The 17,853-nt window shown below is 34.0% G+C and overlaps 1 protein-coding gene and 1 long non-coding RNA gene across 2 annotated transcripts in view; both read left to right on the top strand.

Moving 5' to 3' along the window:
• Nucleotides 1–17,853, top strand: part of Trpm (Transient receptor potential cation channel, subfamily M) — a 234,964-nt gene that overhangs the window by 177,850 nt on the left and 39,261 nt on the right. The window contains 2 exon segments of the mRNA XM_064038311.1: nucleotides 7,415–7,571; nucleotides 8,485–8,632. Coding sequence (XP_063894381.1) covers nucleotides 7,415–7,571; nucleotides 8,485–8,632 — 305 coding nt within the window.
• LOC135117868 (uncharacterized) lies at nucleotides 10,821–12,055 on the top strand. The gene is made up of 2 exons (XR_010277211.1): nucleotides 10,821–10,956; nucleotides 11,040–12,055. It is a non-coding gene; the product is annotated as an uncharacterized LOC135117868 (long non-coding RNA).

Here is a 17,853-nt window from a genome sequence, read left to right as displayed (position 1 = left end):
ACAGAACTACGTAAAAGCTTCTCAGCATCAGTCGAAGAAGAATTTAAGGAGCGAGTTGTAGCTATGGGTATATCGGCAAAGAACTCGTTAAAGGCTTTTGCTACGTCGTCCGCATGACTAACAAGTTTGTTATCGACTAAGATCTCAAACTTCTTTTCATGACTGACCGATTTACCAGTTTCGTTATTTATTATTTTCCATGTGGTTTTAATTTTGTTATTTGACTTTTTAATTGTATCGCTTAAGAATTTAGATTTTGCGATATTACAAACCTTTTTAAATAATTTAGAATATTGTTTAACATAACTAACAAATGCATCATCAAATTGATACGTTTTTATTTCATATAGCTCATACAGCCTCGCTCTACTTTTATAAATACCTGTGGTGGCCCATTGATTAAAGTTGGCCGAGGTACTTTTAATTTCCAAAGTTTTGGTTTTAAATGTAGAATCAAATTCTTTCTGAACAATACCGAAAAGTGATCCATAGATGGCATTAGGATCCTCGTTGTTAATAATGTTGGGTTTTATTTTTTTAGCTATATTACATTTAAATCTGTTACAACGACTAGCTGAATGGGGCCTGCATTCAATTTTAAGTGGACTTGTATGAATTACCATGGGAAAACTTACTTTTTGGCCACAGTGGTCGGACGTGAGGTCGTTAAAGACTAGAGTATTATTTGATTCAACAGAATCGGTAAATACATTATCGAGGCAAGTAGAAGAAGACGCCGTTATTCTCGTTGGTTCATAAAATAAATTCACTAAATTGAAAGACTTAAATAAGTTCAAAATTCTAGTAGTTAATGGCGAAGCCTCCAAGATATTAACATTGAAATCACCACATATAATTTTAAATTTGTGACTTGATTTTAATTTATTAAGTGAATCTTCAATTACCGATTCGAATATACTGAAATCTCCTGAGGGGCGGTAAACGCAGATTATAATATAACGCTCAAGTTCCACACAGGACAACTCTATAGTGCGCTCGATAGAAAGATTAACTATATCCGGGCGTTGTTTACATTTTAAATTATTTGAAACTAGAATCAAGGAACCGCCTCGAATAGCCTTACTTCTTACAAACGCACTTTGTATTGTGTAATAGTTATCATTAATAAACAGTAATTCATGCTCTTTTAGCCAATGTTCAGTTAAACACAAAACATGAACATCATGGGTCTCCATAAATAAACTTAACTCTAACTCCTTGCCAGATAAGCCCTGCATGTTTTGATGTACAAGATTCAAAACATTCGACTCACCTGTTGTCGTGCCTAATAGTTTAAACTAGTAGGCGTATCAATAGTAATGTTAGTAGTATTACTAACAATATCCGAAGATACATGACAAGTACCTGTGTCAGTGTGTATATTATATGCTAAAAGATTAGCAATATGTCGTCTACAGCTAGGTGGCAAATACATAGAATGTTCAGTTAGTTTAAATCTATTGTCAAATTGATTAACATCAAAAACTGAAATAGATTCAAGACGGTTAATCCTATTGTACATTAACATATTTAGGTCGAAAATGTGCCTATTTTGTTCCTCAGTCAAACTGTAAGAGTAAGGTAAGGCACCTATTATGAATTTACATTTATTTATTACACTTAAATGTAGTACAAGACTAATGCATTCTATGATATCTTTTTTTGTAACATTAAAGCTATCTCCATAAAGTAATATTATAGTAGAATGGGGAATTAGCTTTGTCAATTTAATAGTGTTTATTAAGTGGCTAAAACTGGCACCAGGTAAACAATTATTAATTACATATTGTTGCGAACACTGATTAAATATACTACCTAATCCTTGACCAAATTTGTCAGAAAAATGTATGTAACACTTTTATTTATAACTGTAATAGAACCAGAATCATGGGTGACAGCCACTTGAGTCACCTGTGGTGCCGGGGTAACTGACTGGGGCTCAGGTGTCGGGGAGCAAGTACAACTACAGGAAAGGTTATTTGTCAATGACTCATACCTCTCTGCATTGCACCTCACTATGTCTGCCAGCTCACAGGCCTCTTGCATGCGCTTACTCAAATCCTGTTGTGAAGCTTCATATTTGTGGAAAATATCCCTAAGACAAATTTCTTTAATATGAAGTTCCTCCTGTAAGCGCTGAATTTCAGTGTCATGAAACGACCTAAATACGTCTAATTCTGATTGACAAAGTTCTAAATCACTTATTAAACTAATGTTCTTTTTCCTAAGGAAATTGTTTGATTTATACACTTTTTGTTTTTTTAATGATTTTCTAATTTTACCTATTATTCTATTTAATTTTAAATACTTTTAATTTTATTGTGTGATGTAAATGTTTTACTTTCCTGAGCTAAAGTATCATTGGTCAAGTCAATTGTTATCATTGGCTGATTACTACAAGAACCGGATGCACTACCAACAAGCTCATCGTACAGGCTGCAGGTGTTCGCAGACCGTTCACTGGACTTTGCAGACTCCAACTGTGTGATGGTGTTGTGGGCTCTGCTTAGCTCATGTTCCAGCTCAGAGATCCTGGTTAAAGCCAGTTCATGTGTGTCGCTGCACTCTTGCATGTTTGACACTAGTCGATTAAGATGTTGATTTTGGTCGAGTATATCCATATGTTCTATATGTAATTCAGCTAACTGGTTCTTAAGTTCAGTGTTCTTGTCAACAATGACCTTAACTTCTACCTCGCTGTCATCCCGTTCTTGTAACAGCTGTTTGCACAGATCTTTGCTGGTTTCCAAGTCTTTCAGTGTAGCCCTCAACTTTTCCTCAAAGAATGCAGCTCTACGGGTTAACATGATGAAAAGTTAACCCTGAGGCACCCTGGAATGTGAGAAGAGATAGCTAAGTGAAAGAAGGAAGAGAGGTTAAAAGTAAAGTTAAGTTTAGAAACAAAAGACTGGAGGATTATTATGTAATGAATTAATTCTTAATACAGAGTTAAAGATGCTGAAGCTAATTATAAGGAAAAGAGTACTCTGTATTGCTGGATTGTGAGCAAGTTAATTATGTTTTATGAAAAGAGAAAATAAAAATTAAAAAGTTGTTGAGGGTATTTTTTTTTCTAAATTATCAGTTGAAAATGAATGTGTTTGTTAGTTGTTAAATAAATTCTATTTGAAATAAATTTCTGAAAATAAACTTTCACTGGTTAAGAAATAGTTATAGTCTTACAATGACCACAAGAAAACAGCTGATCTTGTTTAGTATCGGCAGTTAAACTTATAGGGCATATTTAGATAGCAGCTTGTATAAGATTTGGTCATTTAACGATGTGCAGGGTATACAAAATTGATAAATGAGGGGACTGGGTATCTAATACATAATAAATAAACAAATACTCCCCGGGTTTTATGTTTGTCTCGAACACTTTCAAAATCCGTTCGTTGGGATGACAGCCAGTTTCTTTCAGATTGATTTCTATCGCTATTTTGCACCGAAATCACTCACAAACATTTATCCTTATATCTTATCACTAAATCTACTGAATCTAAGGTCAATTACAATAATTAAAGCACTAAAACTATTTAATTTTAAATAAAATCTAAGACATATGTTTTTGACAACCGGCCACCAGTGTTGCCATCCTTGCCATCATCCTGTTGTTTTCAATTTACTTGAAAAATTAATATAATTTATGATTTTACGAACGGATTTTACTTTCGGTTTTTCGGCCGATTTTGAGCGACAAAAATCTGCCCCTTGCTGTCACTTTTGTACTGGTAGTTGTCAGTTGTTTGCTGAAACTTCGAACCATAAATCTCCAGTCTGAAAGCGCCATACAAGTTTAGCTTCTATTTACGTTATTTTAAACATGTTTCAGCCATGGAGAACAAAATGACGAGGTTTTAATACTTTTGTTCTATAGAACCTAAGGCCAATTTCAAATAATAAACATGGAGTGCATTTACTACGCTTCAAAAGATAAGAAAAGATAACTCATCCTCTCACAATTGGGACGAACCTTTACCCGTTCATAGCAATTTCATAGGCTTATGATTTTAAGATTCAATTTCAGATAATGTAGAGAATCTTTTAATAAACCGTGTTTCATAAGGGCCTATAGAGGTCTATTTGAAATAAAAACAATGTCACTTTGAAATATTTAAGCTTATTTGATATAATATTTATATTCTACTAGCTTCTGCCCGCGGTTTTAACCTCGTCCCGGATGATCACAAAAACTATCCTATGTCTTTCTCCCGGGTCTAAACAACCTCCCCTCTTATTTTCAGCTTAAGCAGTTCAGCCATTCTTGAGTTATACAATGTGTAACTAACACGACTTTCTTTTATATAATTATATAGATTAAGATTTCTTTTACATTATGATATAGAACAAATTGTTTTATAATGTGTACTAGGTCTAAAGATTAAAGCATGCATGTATAAGCAATGGCGTTTGTATTTCAAATTGAAGACTTCTTCTTTGTTCGAATCGTTACTGAAACAATAAATAATTTACAACATAAGAACACCATAAGGCTTTCGCACGTGTAAAAAATACTCCGTTATTTTCGCTCAAGCATGGCATAGGGAGCATCTAAGTCCGTAACGGTCATAAAAAGAGATTTAAGGTGAATTTCTTTGTGTGCCGAAATTGATAAAAATACCGATGTGTATTGAACGTGCTTTGATAAAACCTTTTTGATGTCACTATGTGGCAAACGTGTTTATTAGAGAGATACTTTGTATTTATGTTTGTCATAGAAAAGATTAATTTACCGTATTAAAAAGTCTACCTTTGCTACGCTCTACGACGTAGCTACCTGTGCTACGAATCGTATACGGTTTACCACAATACAATAAATACCACATCTGCGTCGCTTAGTTTAATATGTACAACAAACTTTTTGCTCCTTAATTTTAATCCATTTCGCATTGCGCCAATATCATGAGCCCAATCACTAAAATAAGGATCTTTGTTCGTCTTTCACAAATACTATTGAACATTTTAATGAAACTTGACAGTAATACAGCTTACATATCGGAATAACACATAGGCATTTTCGATGTCATTTTATATTATTTAGTAGACACCAAGGGACGCGAGTGAAACCGCGTACTAAAGCCAACACGAAATAATCCCTATTCACACATGGTGTTCTCGTACGAAGCCACAACGTGTCACCGGACGCGGTTAGCAACCACGACACGAATGCACGAATTAGGACACCCTGTATTACTGATGCATCATAATTCTAGTGGTTCAGGGATTGCGTTTTTATTGTTACAAAAAAAAAAAAACATTTTTTGTATAAATTTTGAGGATACTTGGCAGGCTATATGTATATGTATTTATAGCTCATAATATACAACTTTAGTTCCCTAGTGACATAGGCAAAACCGTGTGCTAAAGCCAGTACCTACGAAATAATCCCTATTCACACATGGTGTTCTCGTACGAAGCCACAACGTGTCACCGGACGCGGTCAGCAACCGCGACACGAATGCACGAATTAGGACACCCTGTATTACTGATGCGATTGCTGGCTATGATGCATCATAATGCTAGTGGTTTGAGGATTGCGGTCCGGTTTGATCCGGTTAAATGTTTATGTTATGTTAGCCGAAACGTTATTATGTATTCTAGCTGAAATGATTAGTGTGGGATCATTGTTGCTGCATGTCGTGTTCTGTTTGAAGTATAAAAATAATAAGTCAATATGTACCAAGAATACATGGTAAAGTGTCTCTTAGTTAATACTTTCCATATGGAGTTTAAGATATACCTAGGTAATTATTTTGCCGACATATATAAGTAGTTGGTGATGGAGCTAGGGAAAGATACGAAAATTTTTCAAGTAAAATAAAAGTTTTTTAGAATTTATACATTAATGAGACGTTATTTTCTGATACTTTCAATTAAAACTATTTTTAACATTTCGTCATGTATTTGTAGTAGAAGGAAGGGTCCGAATAAAAATTCTAAAACTCACAATCAATAGGTACCAAAGATGACACTCGAAACTGCTAAACTAAATCCAATAAAACTAAAACATCACCTGTACTAGGTTTTATTGTCAAAGTGAGCTTTTATTAGCAGCAGTAAAGTTTTTTATGTAATTTATACGGCTTTTGAATGAATAAGAATTTTCTTCAAGTGTTTTGGTAAGAAGGATAGCGAGTAAGGTTTCATTGTGGGTTTTTATTATCGTAATTTTTGAAGGTGGAGATAAAGGTTTGCTGAGCTAGTTAAATGTTCACTCGAGGGAACTCGAAGCATTGTCATTTATTAACCTGATGTAATACCATCCAATAGGATGGTATTACATACAAAAAAGGCAGGTACATACGAAAAAGGATGGTATTACTACAATATTTTGTAGTAATACCATCCTTTACCTGCATTCTAAGCAAATAAGGACCTATACTATTCTATTCTAACTAACTAGCTGTTTCCCGCGGTTACACAGGCTTCCTGATGGTACCTACTACTCCGCGCATCCGGTTAAAAAAACTACGTATAGTCTTCCTCGATTTAGGTGCTGAAAGAATTTTTCAAATCGGCCCAGTAGCTCCTGAGACTAGCGAACAAGCAAACTCTTCAGCTTTATGATATTAGTATATAAAGAATATAAAAGTCTTCTAACGCTCGCAAATTGTAACATATCTTTGACATATGTCGATACCGAAAACATTATTATTTTTTCTCCATTCCGCTATCGCTGAATTTGCTTCGCGCAGAAAGTTCTATTATGACAAAATGCTTACATCTTATGATATCCTTACATACCAATTAAATAATGATTCTGTAAAGATAGTATAAGGTGTTTTTTAAAGACATAAATAAATACTAAAAGCAACTAGTTTTTTTTCTGCAAATTAGTCAAAATTTTAAAAAAGATCCATTTATTTCAGTTCATAAAGAGTTGGTACTAACTTAAGTATTTAAAAAAGCATCAGTCACTTAAATCTTGTTCTATCGCACGCAGTATCTGAATTTGTGATGCCTATATTTCAAAAACTTTCGCTTTGAAGATTAATTATAACTTTCAAATACTGAAACCATTGAAGTAATTAAGAGACATGTCTTAAACTTTGAAGTTAAAACTTTCAAAAATCTTTGAAAAACGAGTAATTAACCTCACAAGCATAAGTTTTAATCATTATTTTAGATATAAATTAGAGGCCTGTCTAATTATGCTAGTCAAAAGAAAAAAGAAGGTCTGAAATCGAGCTTAGTACTTTCTCTAACCTTCCAAACTTCAAGAATGCATTAAAACTATGAAAGCACATTAGATATTGAGGTCAAAGTGTTTTTTAACCATTTTTTTAATTTGATAAATATTTGTATCCATCATTATATTATGTTGATTACAATGAAAAAAAGATCCAGGGCTCACTCTTTCAAACAATCCCGTGACTCTTCAATGCTTCAAACTTACACGGTATCATTGTTACAGACACACACTCTTCAACTCCGGTGGTCTGCTTGGTGATAGAAGGAGGCACGAACACAGTGCGTGCGGTGCTGGAATACGTGACTGACACGCCTCCGGTGCCGGTCGTCGTATGCGATGGCAGTGGGAGAGCGGCAGATCTTATTGCTTTTGTTCATAAGTAAGTATTGAACTTTATGGAGTTGGTGTTAAGGTACATATTACCTTATCACTAACTGGTAATGGCCACATGGAGCTCTCAGGATTTTTGCAGCAATTGAGCTGCCGTGTTGGGTATTTAGACTTAGCGTACTGAATTTTGGAACACAAAGGATTTAAATTGAATCAAAATATTGATCATCCTATTAAAATTACTGCTTCGGTGATTTTCCAAAATGATGACACGTAAGCAAGTCAACCCTTGATTTTGACCCTATTAAGCGTATTATATAGTACCTTCATAAGACGTTTAAACATGCCTACATATCTTGCACAGATCTCCATTTCCACGAAGTAGGGATAGGGGCCTCCCTAAGACGAAAATGTCAACAACTGCTTAACTTAGGGTCGCCCTTCAGACACGCTTTGTTGGTGTTTACATACAGACTCAAGTACCACTGCAAATATTTACATATTATTAGTAAAGTAAATGAAAATTTTAATGAGGAGATTTCAAAGTTTGATAAAAATTAATTAGATACCTTAGTTAATAGAAGGAGAATCCATGGATTAAGCTTTTGTAAATGAGGGATAGAGCAACACCGATTCATTCTACGTACTCTTAGTGCTATGCAAGATCGTATCTAAATTGAATAGCCACTGAGACATATATTGTAAATGTTATATTGTAAATGTATGTCTCAGTGGCGAAACAAATCACAATTTTGATGCATTTAACCTATTCGTTGACTAATCGATTTGTCCCAAAACCTGCAGAAAATCTGAACTAATATTATACAGCAGATTTGTGTGTGTGGTTGAACATGTACCTACCTACCTACGCGAAGTTAAACCTACTGGATGCGGATCATCATCGGATCATCATAAACTAGCCTTCACACATACAGCCAATATCAAAGCTACTCTATCTACAGGTATGCATCAGAGACAGGCGAGCAGACAGTCCTGGAGTCTATGCGCGACTACCTCATCAGCACCATACAGAAGACCTTCGAGGTGGGCCTGCAGCAAGCAGAGCTCTTGTACGGAGAACTGCTGCAGTGTACCAGGAAGAAAAACCTGGTAAGTTGAGTTTGACAAGGGTGTAATATCTGTAGATACTGGGAAGAAAGAAGTACCCATTGTAAAGTAATCGTTTTAGTGCATCTAATTACTTATTTCAGCGCTAACATCGGTGTATTTGTCTGTCGTGTGTTTAAACATCACCTATAATTTCGTTGGCATTATATATTTTTAATAATTTCTTTATTTTTATCACATTATCAAAAGATTTATAGCAAATACTTACCTACCTTTAAATCCATAAAGATTTCAATGAAAAGCGAAAACTCGTAGGTACTTTAAACTAATGCTTTTAAAACACTTACTCATTCTAAGCGATTTACATCTTGCAAGTTCATGAATATTTAATATTCATCTTTCATTTCAAGAGTAACGTCTAACGAACATGCTGAACCCTTTTTGATATCAATTTAAGAACTTATAAAAGGAATATCAAAGAACAATGTCCAGATATTGGGAACATTCGTATTAAAAGCAAATCCTTGCTTTTTACCTTTTGGTTTTAACGTCATGTGAACTTCGGCATGATAATGGAGATGGGACGGATAATATGATTATCGTTTTGGTTACTCTTTTAGGCGTATTTAGAGCACTTTTGAGGTGGAGGCTAAAAAGGATTCATATTGTAGAATTCTTCGTACCTAAATACTTAAGAGCTATAAAAATGTTAATCTGACCATCGTAGGCCGAGGCGATCATAAGTAAATAATATAATTAGTCGTAGTAATACATACTTGCAGTCTGGTATGTACCACTAATTTCAGAAATCTGAGCATTTAATAGTCTTCATGTTATATGAATACTATACATATACATATAAACCCTGGTTAATAGTTAATTACTAAATTACTCAGCAATTAACGCATGCGATTATGAGTCGCGAGTTTGTGAACTACGGACCGAACTTTTGTTTGCCCAACAGTAAATTGTTCTGCGTCAGAGGGACTTATCACGTTAACAAAGATTTTGTAACAAATAATTAAGCAAGAAGCAAGAATGATTTCCGACAAAACCTTGGACTATATAGCCTAACAATTATAATCCAGGATATATATTTCATTTCAAATGGGATGCTTATTGTGATTAGTTAATTTCAGTTTGATCCACGTTAATAATAGGCGACCCTTCCCTTACGTATTAGGTACATCGCAAAGGCAAAAGGAGGATCCGGCCTTATTATTATGTTCCTTACGTAGCCTTTTAAGATCAGTCTCATCAATGTGGGTACCTTCCTAGGTATCTCGGTGTACATGGATACATACATAGGTAAACACTAATCATACATTTTATGTAGTGAATTCTATACTAATAATATAAAGCAAAAGAGTTTGTTTGAACGTGCTTATTTCACAAACTACTGGGTCGATTTGAAATAATTGTTTATTTTTAGGAAAGCATATTTATGGAGGCAAGGTATAGGTTACTAATCTCAAGTAGCTCTAAGCGTTGGTGTAAACTCTGGTGGAAGCTAGTATTTTATAACCATAACATTACTAAGATAGCACAATATGTGATAATTTAATGTTTCTTTAGAATTCACTAATGTCGCATTATTAGGCTACCTCCACACAATAGTCCCGTATTTATCACATTATCAGAAATACATTTATAGCTGTAAATGCAACTAATAAATTATTCATGATCATTATCTATCTATATCATTACGGGTCTACCGATGAAGTTCATCAATCATCAGTTATTTCCGCCTCCAATGCTTTTGTATGGCATTCATGAATGTTAAGGCAATCTTTCAGTAGGTATAGATTTGTATCACCATTAGTTTTCAGGCTATCAAAGTCAAAATCGTTTATTGAAAGTAGTCTTTTGTAGGTCAATAATACAAAAGAACAGTACACCTAAAACGCCCCCTTTCACCACTTCCTAGTGTTATGGCTGGAAAGAAGAAGCGGTGAAGAACAAACTTCCCAGCAACGCAGCTGTCTATTACTTAATTTATTTTTTTGTTGTATCTATAGTTAGCTGGTTAAGTCTAATCTAGTCAAAAGTGAAGAGTTTGTTTTTTGGTCTGCTTGGAACGCACCAACCTCAAAATTACTGTCACGATAAGAAATATTTTTTGGGACTGGGCCGCCCGTCAAATTTTTCATGACGCAAGCCTATGAATCGTTAAATATTTGTAAATAAAAATATAATTTTCTTTTTATATTTAAATTGTCACAGACGCTTTATAATCTATGCCGCCGTTTTATAATCTATGGAAAGGATAACCTAAAATTAAAAAACGTCCGATATTCCTCGTAATTAGTGAGTAATTTAGAAACACATTGATATACAAACATTAAATGTCGTTTCTTTGTTTTCAGGTAGGTAAAATTAAATTTTAAGTACTTTTATTTCGTGTGTATCATAGTGTAATGTGAATTAAACAATAAAACTTTGTTTTCAGAGAAACTCAGTTCTGTTTGATTGCCCGTGTCCAAATCACATTTGAAGTAATCTTATAAAACGACATTTATTGTCAGAAAATGGAAAAATTGAAGTTTACGTTTCAAATAAAACCAGCAGTAGACGGAAAGTCAAACTATATCGCCATAACCTCAATTGCCACACAAGATGACAAAGTTTTTCTTATGCCTGAAGAGTATCAAACAGTATCACTTCACAAACATATCCAAACCTCGAAAACCTTCGTTACAGTGAAAAATACATTGAAAAAAAGATATCAAACTAGAAGTGTTTGGATTAAAACGACAGAGGACATATTACAAACATATGTGGATGAGGATGGCAATATGATTTTTCAGGACCAATTCCTAGAGGAAACTACCCAAGAACAATTGGCTTTTGCTAATAAAAAATGTTCAGAAGACTCTATAATGAAGGTTTTGGAAAAAATAATTGAAAGTCAACAAAACAAAGAAAACCAAAGTATAAAAAAGTTAGCAGAAAGGTTTGTAATTGAAAAATTTGATGGAAAAAATTCAAGTGCATATCAGTGGATGGAAGTATTTGAGAAAGAATGTGCAAGGTTCGATATTGTAAAAGAGGAACAGAAAATTGAAATATTTAGACTATTTCTAGAAAAGTCATGCACTGATTGGTATTCTTCCATGATGATGAAGCTTACTTTACATTCCGAGTGGTCAGAATGGAAATCAGATTTATTGCAAACATATGCCAATAAAGGTTGGGCTACTAGCAAGTATGCTTTATCTTTCAAGTATCAAGCAGGATCTTTATTAGAATATGCAGTCAAAAAAGAAAGACTTTTACTGGAAGTGAGAAAAACAATGGATGAAGGTACCCTAATTGATATAATCGCTGCCGGCTTACCAGATTTTATAACAGACAGAATTAACAAGGAAGAAATTGTACACACCAAAAATTTATTTAATGAACTCGGCAGACTAGAACATTTGGTTGCAAAGAAAAAATTTATAAAAAAAAAAGAGGACACTAAAATGACTAGAGAAAAATGTAGTATCTGTGAAAAACTAAAGAAAGGTGTACGCTATCATTCAGAAGATTCCTGTTGGTTTAAAGAGAAAATAAATACTGAAAAGGACAAAAGCAAATAAAGCTCATCAACAATTCTGAATTGGAATGTGAATTGCAGTGTGAAGACCAAAAAAACTAATAGTGCCGCCATTGATCAAAGTAAAATTGGTACTTAATAAAAATGTTGAAGTTTTTGGGATATATGACTCAGGGTCTAATGTCTCATTGATAAATTCAAGATTGTTAAAGATAAATAACAAGGAAACCAGTCATTTCAACAATACTAATTTAAAAACGATTAATGGCGTTAAAAAGGCAATTGGCATAATTACACTTGATGTATCCATTTTAATGTGGAAAAAATTAATGTCTTTGTAATAGACAAAGAAAATTTCGATTACGATTTTTTAGTGGGACTAGATTGTATAAAAGAGTTTTACCTAGTTCAAAACGAAAACTTGGAAATTAGTCAGAAAATACCTATTCATAGAAGTGAAATAGTTTCTAAGGAAACAAATAAAACGGATGTGGATTCTAAGGAAATACACTCTAATAATCTAGTAAACTTCAATGAAGACTTCAGCGAAGAAAACTTTCAAATTTCTATAAATCATCTAGACTGTCAAAAACAGGCAGTGATTGATGAATTAATATCGAATAATAAATCTGTGTTTGCAAAGGACAAATACGACATAGGACAGGTAACAGGTTATGAAGCACACATTGATCTACTAGTAGAAAAATATTGCAGTAAAAGGCCATATCGTTGCACAATGGAAGACAAGAAGGAGATTGAAAACCAGATAGCAAAATTATTGGAAAAAAATATAATAGAAGAATCATATAGCCCATTTGCAGCACCAGTCACATTAGCTTATAAAAGAGATGAAAATAAAAGGTCAAGATTGTGTATCGATTTTCGAGACTTAAATAAAATTGTTGTACCTCAATCACAGCCATTCCCTCTTATTGAGGACCTAATAGTAAAAACAAGAGATTGCAAGTTTTTCTCAACATTGGACCTAAACTCAGCATTTTGGTCAATACCTTTACGTGTCACAGACAGACACAAAACTGCATTTGTGACACAAGAGGGTCACTACCAATGGACATGTTTGCCGTTTGGCTTGAAAACCTCCCCAGCTATATTCCAGAGAATAATGTGTAACATAATAAGGAAGCACAGGCTTGGAGAGTTCGCAGTATGTTTCATTGATGACATTTTGTTATTCTCAAAATCATTCTCTGATCATATCGGACATCTGAAACAACTATTTCAAGCAATTAAAAGCGAAGGTCTAAAACTAAAATTCTCTAAATGCACATTGGCAGCAGACACAGTTAAATACTTGGGTCATGTAATACAGAATAATTCAGTGAGGCCGCTGAAAGACAATTTAATATCGATAAAAAATTTCCCGACTCCAAAAACACAAAAAATGTGAGACAATTCCTGGGAAAATAAACTTTTATCATAAGTATGTGCCAAATATAGCAATAAAACTGGAACCATTGCATAACCTATTGAGAAAAGGACAAAACTTTAACTGGACTAAAGCATGCCAAGAGTCATTTGATTTAATGAAACAAATATTATGTTCTCAACCAATATTAACAATTTTGACCCAAACCTACCCATACACATATACACGGATGCTAGTATATTAGGAGTAGGAGCAGTCCTAAAACAGCCACAAGAAAACAATGAAGAAAAACCGGTAGCATATTTTTCAAAGAAATTGAATGAAGTACAAAAAAGGAAGAAAGCCATATATCTGGAATGCCTGGCAATAAAAGAATGTGTAAAGTATTGGCAGCATCTGTTAATTGGTAGGAAATTTACTGTTTTTTCAGATCACAAGCCATTGGAGAATATGAACATAAAGTCCAGAACAGATGAAGAATTAGGCGATCTAACATACTATTTGTCACAATATGATTTCCAAATTAAATATTCTCCTGGAAGATACAATGTTGAAGCTGATTGCCTGAGCAGGAACCCAGTCCTTGAACCAAATGAAAACCTAGAGGAACAGTTAAAAGTAGTCAACACAATAACACTAGAAGATATCATGAAAGATCAGCTGAGAAATGAATATATACAGTGCAGAAAAGAGAAGTTAATAACAAAAAACAATGTTTACTATAAGAAAGTACAGAAAAAGGAAAAAATTGTTATATCAGAGGAATTCAGCATAGAATTTATGAAGAATGTACATACAAATCTAGGTCACATAGGAATTAAACAGATGCAAAGAATGATTAGCTCAGTGTATACAGCAGAAAACATGACAAAAAACATTAGAATAATCTGTGAGAGTTGTATAATATGTTTAAAGAATAAATCAAGGGGACAAAACAAATATGGATTGATGTCCCACTTGGGCCCCGCCACAAGACCCTTTCAGATATGCTCTATTGATACCATTGGAGGTTTCGGAGGTTCCAGATCAACAAAGAGATATTTACATCTGCTAACAGATCATTTCACTAGGTATGCATTTATTTTGACATCAAGTACACAAAATGCAAATGATTTCATTAAACTGATAAGAAACTGTGCAGAAACTGAAGACATTGAATTGATGCTCTCAGACCAATACCCAGGTATCAATTCTAAGGAATTCAAAAAATATTTGGATGATAAGAATATTCCAATAATTTTTACGGCGGTAAACTCTCCTTTCTCAAATGGTTTAAACGAGAGACTAAACCAAACATTGGTCAATAAAATCAGATGCCAGGTAAACGAACACGAGACAAAAACAGCATGGACAACTATAGCACACAACTGTGTAAAAAAATACAATGAAACGGAGCACACTGTTACTGGATATGCTCCAAAGTACCTACTTTACGGCACAGATGTTACGATTTTGCCAAATGAGCTGAAATTGAAGAAGACCGAGTATGATTTAATCCAGGCCAGGAAAACTGCTTTGGAAAATACAATCAGATCACATAATTACAACAAGACAATTTACGATAAAAACCGAAGACATATAGAATTCAAAGTTGGTGATACTGTTTTTGTAGAAAATGGAAACAAATTGAATAGGAAGAAGCTCGATGAATTGCGACTCGGACCCTACAAAATCATAGAAAAAATATCAAACTCAATTTACAAGATAAACACTGGCCATAAGAAATCAGAGTCAAACTTTTTCCATATCTCGAAGCTAACACCAGCCCCTGTCTGCATTGGATGATTATTGTTTCATCTTCTCTAGGAGGGGAGATGTAAAGAAAAATATAATTTTCTTTTTATATTTAAATTGTCACAGACGCTTTATAATCTATGCCGCCGTTTTATAATCTATGGAAAGGATAACCTAAAATTAAAAAACGTCCGATATTCCTCGTAATTAGTGAGTAATTTAGAAACACATTGATATACAAACATTAAATGTCGTTTCTTTGTTTTCAGGTAGGTAAAATTAAATTTTAAGTACTTTTATTTCGTGTGTATCATAGTGTAATGTGAATTAAACAATAAAACTTTGTTTTCAGAGAAACTCAGTTCTGTTTGATTGCCCGTGTCCAAATCACATTTGAAGTAATCTTATATATTTTCCCCTATTTTTACACGAATAACATCGGTATCCCCGCTGTCCATTACGGTAAAATGATGGGGTGTTGTCATGTTATTATGTCGGTAATCAGGTCCGCCCATGGCTGGTAATTAGACATTGATGAACCGCTTTATATGAAGGCAAGGGAAATCCATTATTTGGTAGGATGCGCTCATGGAATAGTTAATGTTTTTGATGGTGATTAGTGATGGTGATGGTGATGGCGTTTAGTTCATACTAGTTACAGTTATTCTTTTTGTTAGTCGGATTCCATATTGTCTTAGTATTTTTCTTCAGTACTAATGATGAGTAACCATACTTCTATGAGAAAAGAAAGGAACATTAATAAAGTCCTATCTTACATAAAGATATTTTTATGTTTTATGTTTAAATTCAGTTGTACATTCTCAATATTCTGATATGTAAGCTATAAAACTACAATTTCCAAATAATGCCGTTGTCTGTCCATCATCAATACAAATATAGCTGTTGTTGTTGTTCCTAACACTGAAGACATTCAGAAACCATTAGCCTTTCCTAAATATTGAATAAGCTATAGTAATGGGAATGGACCTGGAAATTTTAACAAAACTCATCTACACTAATATTATAAAGAGGAAAGTTTTGATTGTTTGTTTGACGTGAATACACTCCGAAACTACTTCACCAAATCATTCACTGTTGGGAAGCTACATTATCCCCCGTGAATATAGGCTATATTTTATCCGAGTACGGGCAGTATAGTTCCTACGGAACGCGGGTGAAACTGCAGGAAAACGGCTAGTAATAAATACAAAGAAAACTTTTTGAGGTACTAATTAATAGTATATATAATAGTATTAAGGGATATAATTTAATCCAATAATACTCCTCTCCTCATTATTTAATATTTCTGGAACTGCTTTACGGATAAAATTATATTTAAGTATCAAACAGAATCCTTAATCAAATGCAAACGAAAATAATTAATTTTAATAATCTACTTTATAACGGGTGATTTTTTAAGAGGTATAGGATTTGATTTTCAAAAAAAGCACAAAAAACTTGAAAAATTTGATGAAATCTTTATTGGAATCGATGGAACGATCAATATAATTTAATGTTTTAAGATGATTTCATGCAAATGCTGGCCGCGGCTCCGGTTTAGATGGCCCATTCGCAAGGCCCAATTTCGGCACTCTCTCCAACATATCAGCCGGTATATTACGAATAAATGCTTCAATATTGGCTCCCAGTGCGTCAATTGTTGCTGGCTCCACAAGAAATAGTCCAAAGGCGTTAGATCACACGATCTAGGCGGCCAATTGACGAGCCCAAAACTTGAGTTAAACTGTTCACCGAAGCCTGCTCTCAATTAGGCCATTGTTTCGCGTGCCGTGTGGCATGTGGCACCGTCTTGTTGGTACCACATGTCAGGCATGTCCAATTCTTCCATTTTGGGCAAAAAAAAATCGCCAATCATCACACGGTAACGCCCGCCATTCACAGTAACGTTTCGGCCATTGTCGTCTTTGATAGTAAAATTCAATAATTTGCAAGCGCTGTTCGTTCGTAAGTTGATTCATGGTTAAATTATAGACCATACTGAACAAGTTTCACAATGACACAAGACACGATTCACGCGTGATCTACCAAAAACAGTGTTGCCAAAAAGATACCAGCAAAAAAATCACCCTTTATAATATCTTCACAGAAATATTGCGTTTTCAATTTAAAATGCACTGTGCTCAATATCTTTTTCATATAACGTAGGTAAATATGCTTTTACAGTTCACCTGAGTTTACATTGCGTATGTAATATTAATTTCAGATTTATTTTGCAGAATTTACTGCGACATTTTTCGGTGTTTACTTTCTTCATATATTTTTTGAGGTCCAAAATGAAGAATGTGTTTTCGTTAAACCATTTCAAAAGTGTAGAGGCTACTGAATGACTATTCAAAAATGGCTTGAAATAACTGTGGTATTCAAGTCAAATGCATCTGGGTACAATAATATGGCTAAGAAAAATTGCCACCGTGCTCCTTCATAAGTAAACCTTGCCCCGGGTTGACGTTCCAATTTCCAGCGACAAGGCTCTTGTTATGAATAATTCCTTTTTTCGAAAAACATAAAAATGGCGTTTTAGTTATGGATTTTACGTACAAAGTCTGGTCTTTTCAATTTGTCCTACTGATGTTAATCTTATTG

This window comes from Helicoverpa armigera, chromosome 15 (assembly GCF_030705265.1).
Source record: "Helicoverpa armigera isolate CAAS_96S chromosome 15, ASM3070526v1, whole genome shotgun sequence".
NCBI lineage: Eukaryota > Metazoa > Arthropoda > Insecta > Lepidoptera > Noctuidae > Helicoverpa > Helicoverpa armigera.
Note: the sequence above shows the minus strand (reverse complement) of the source record. Positions and strands in the feature narration are given on the sequence as shown.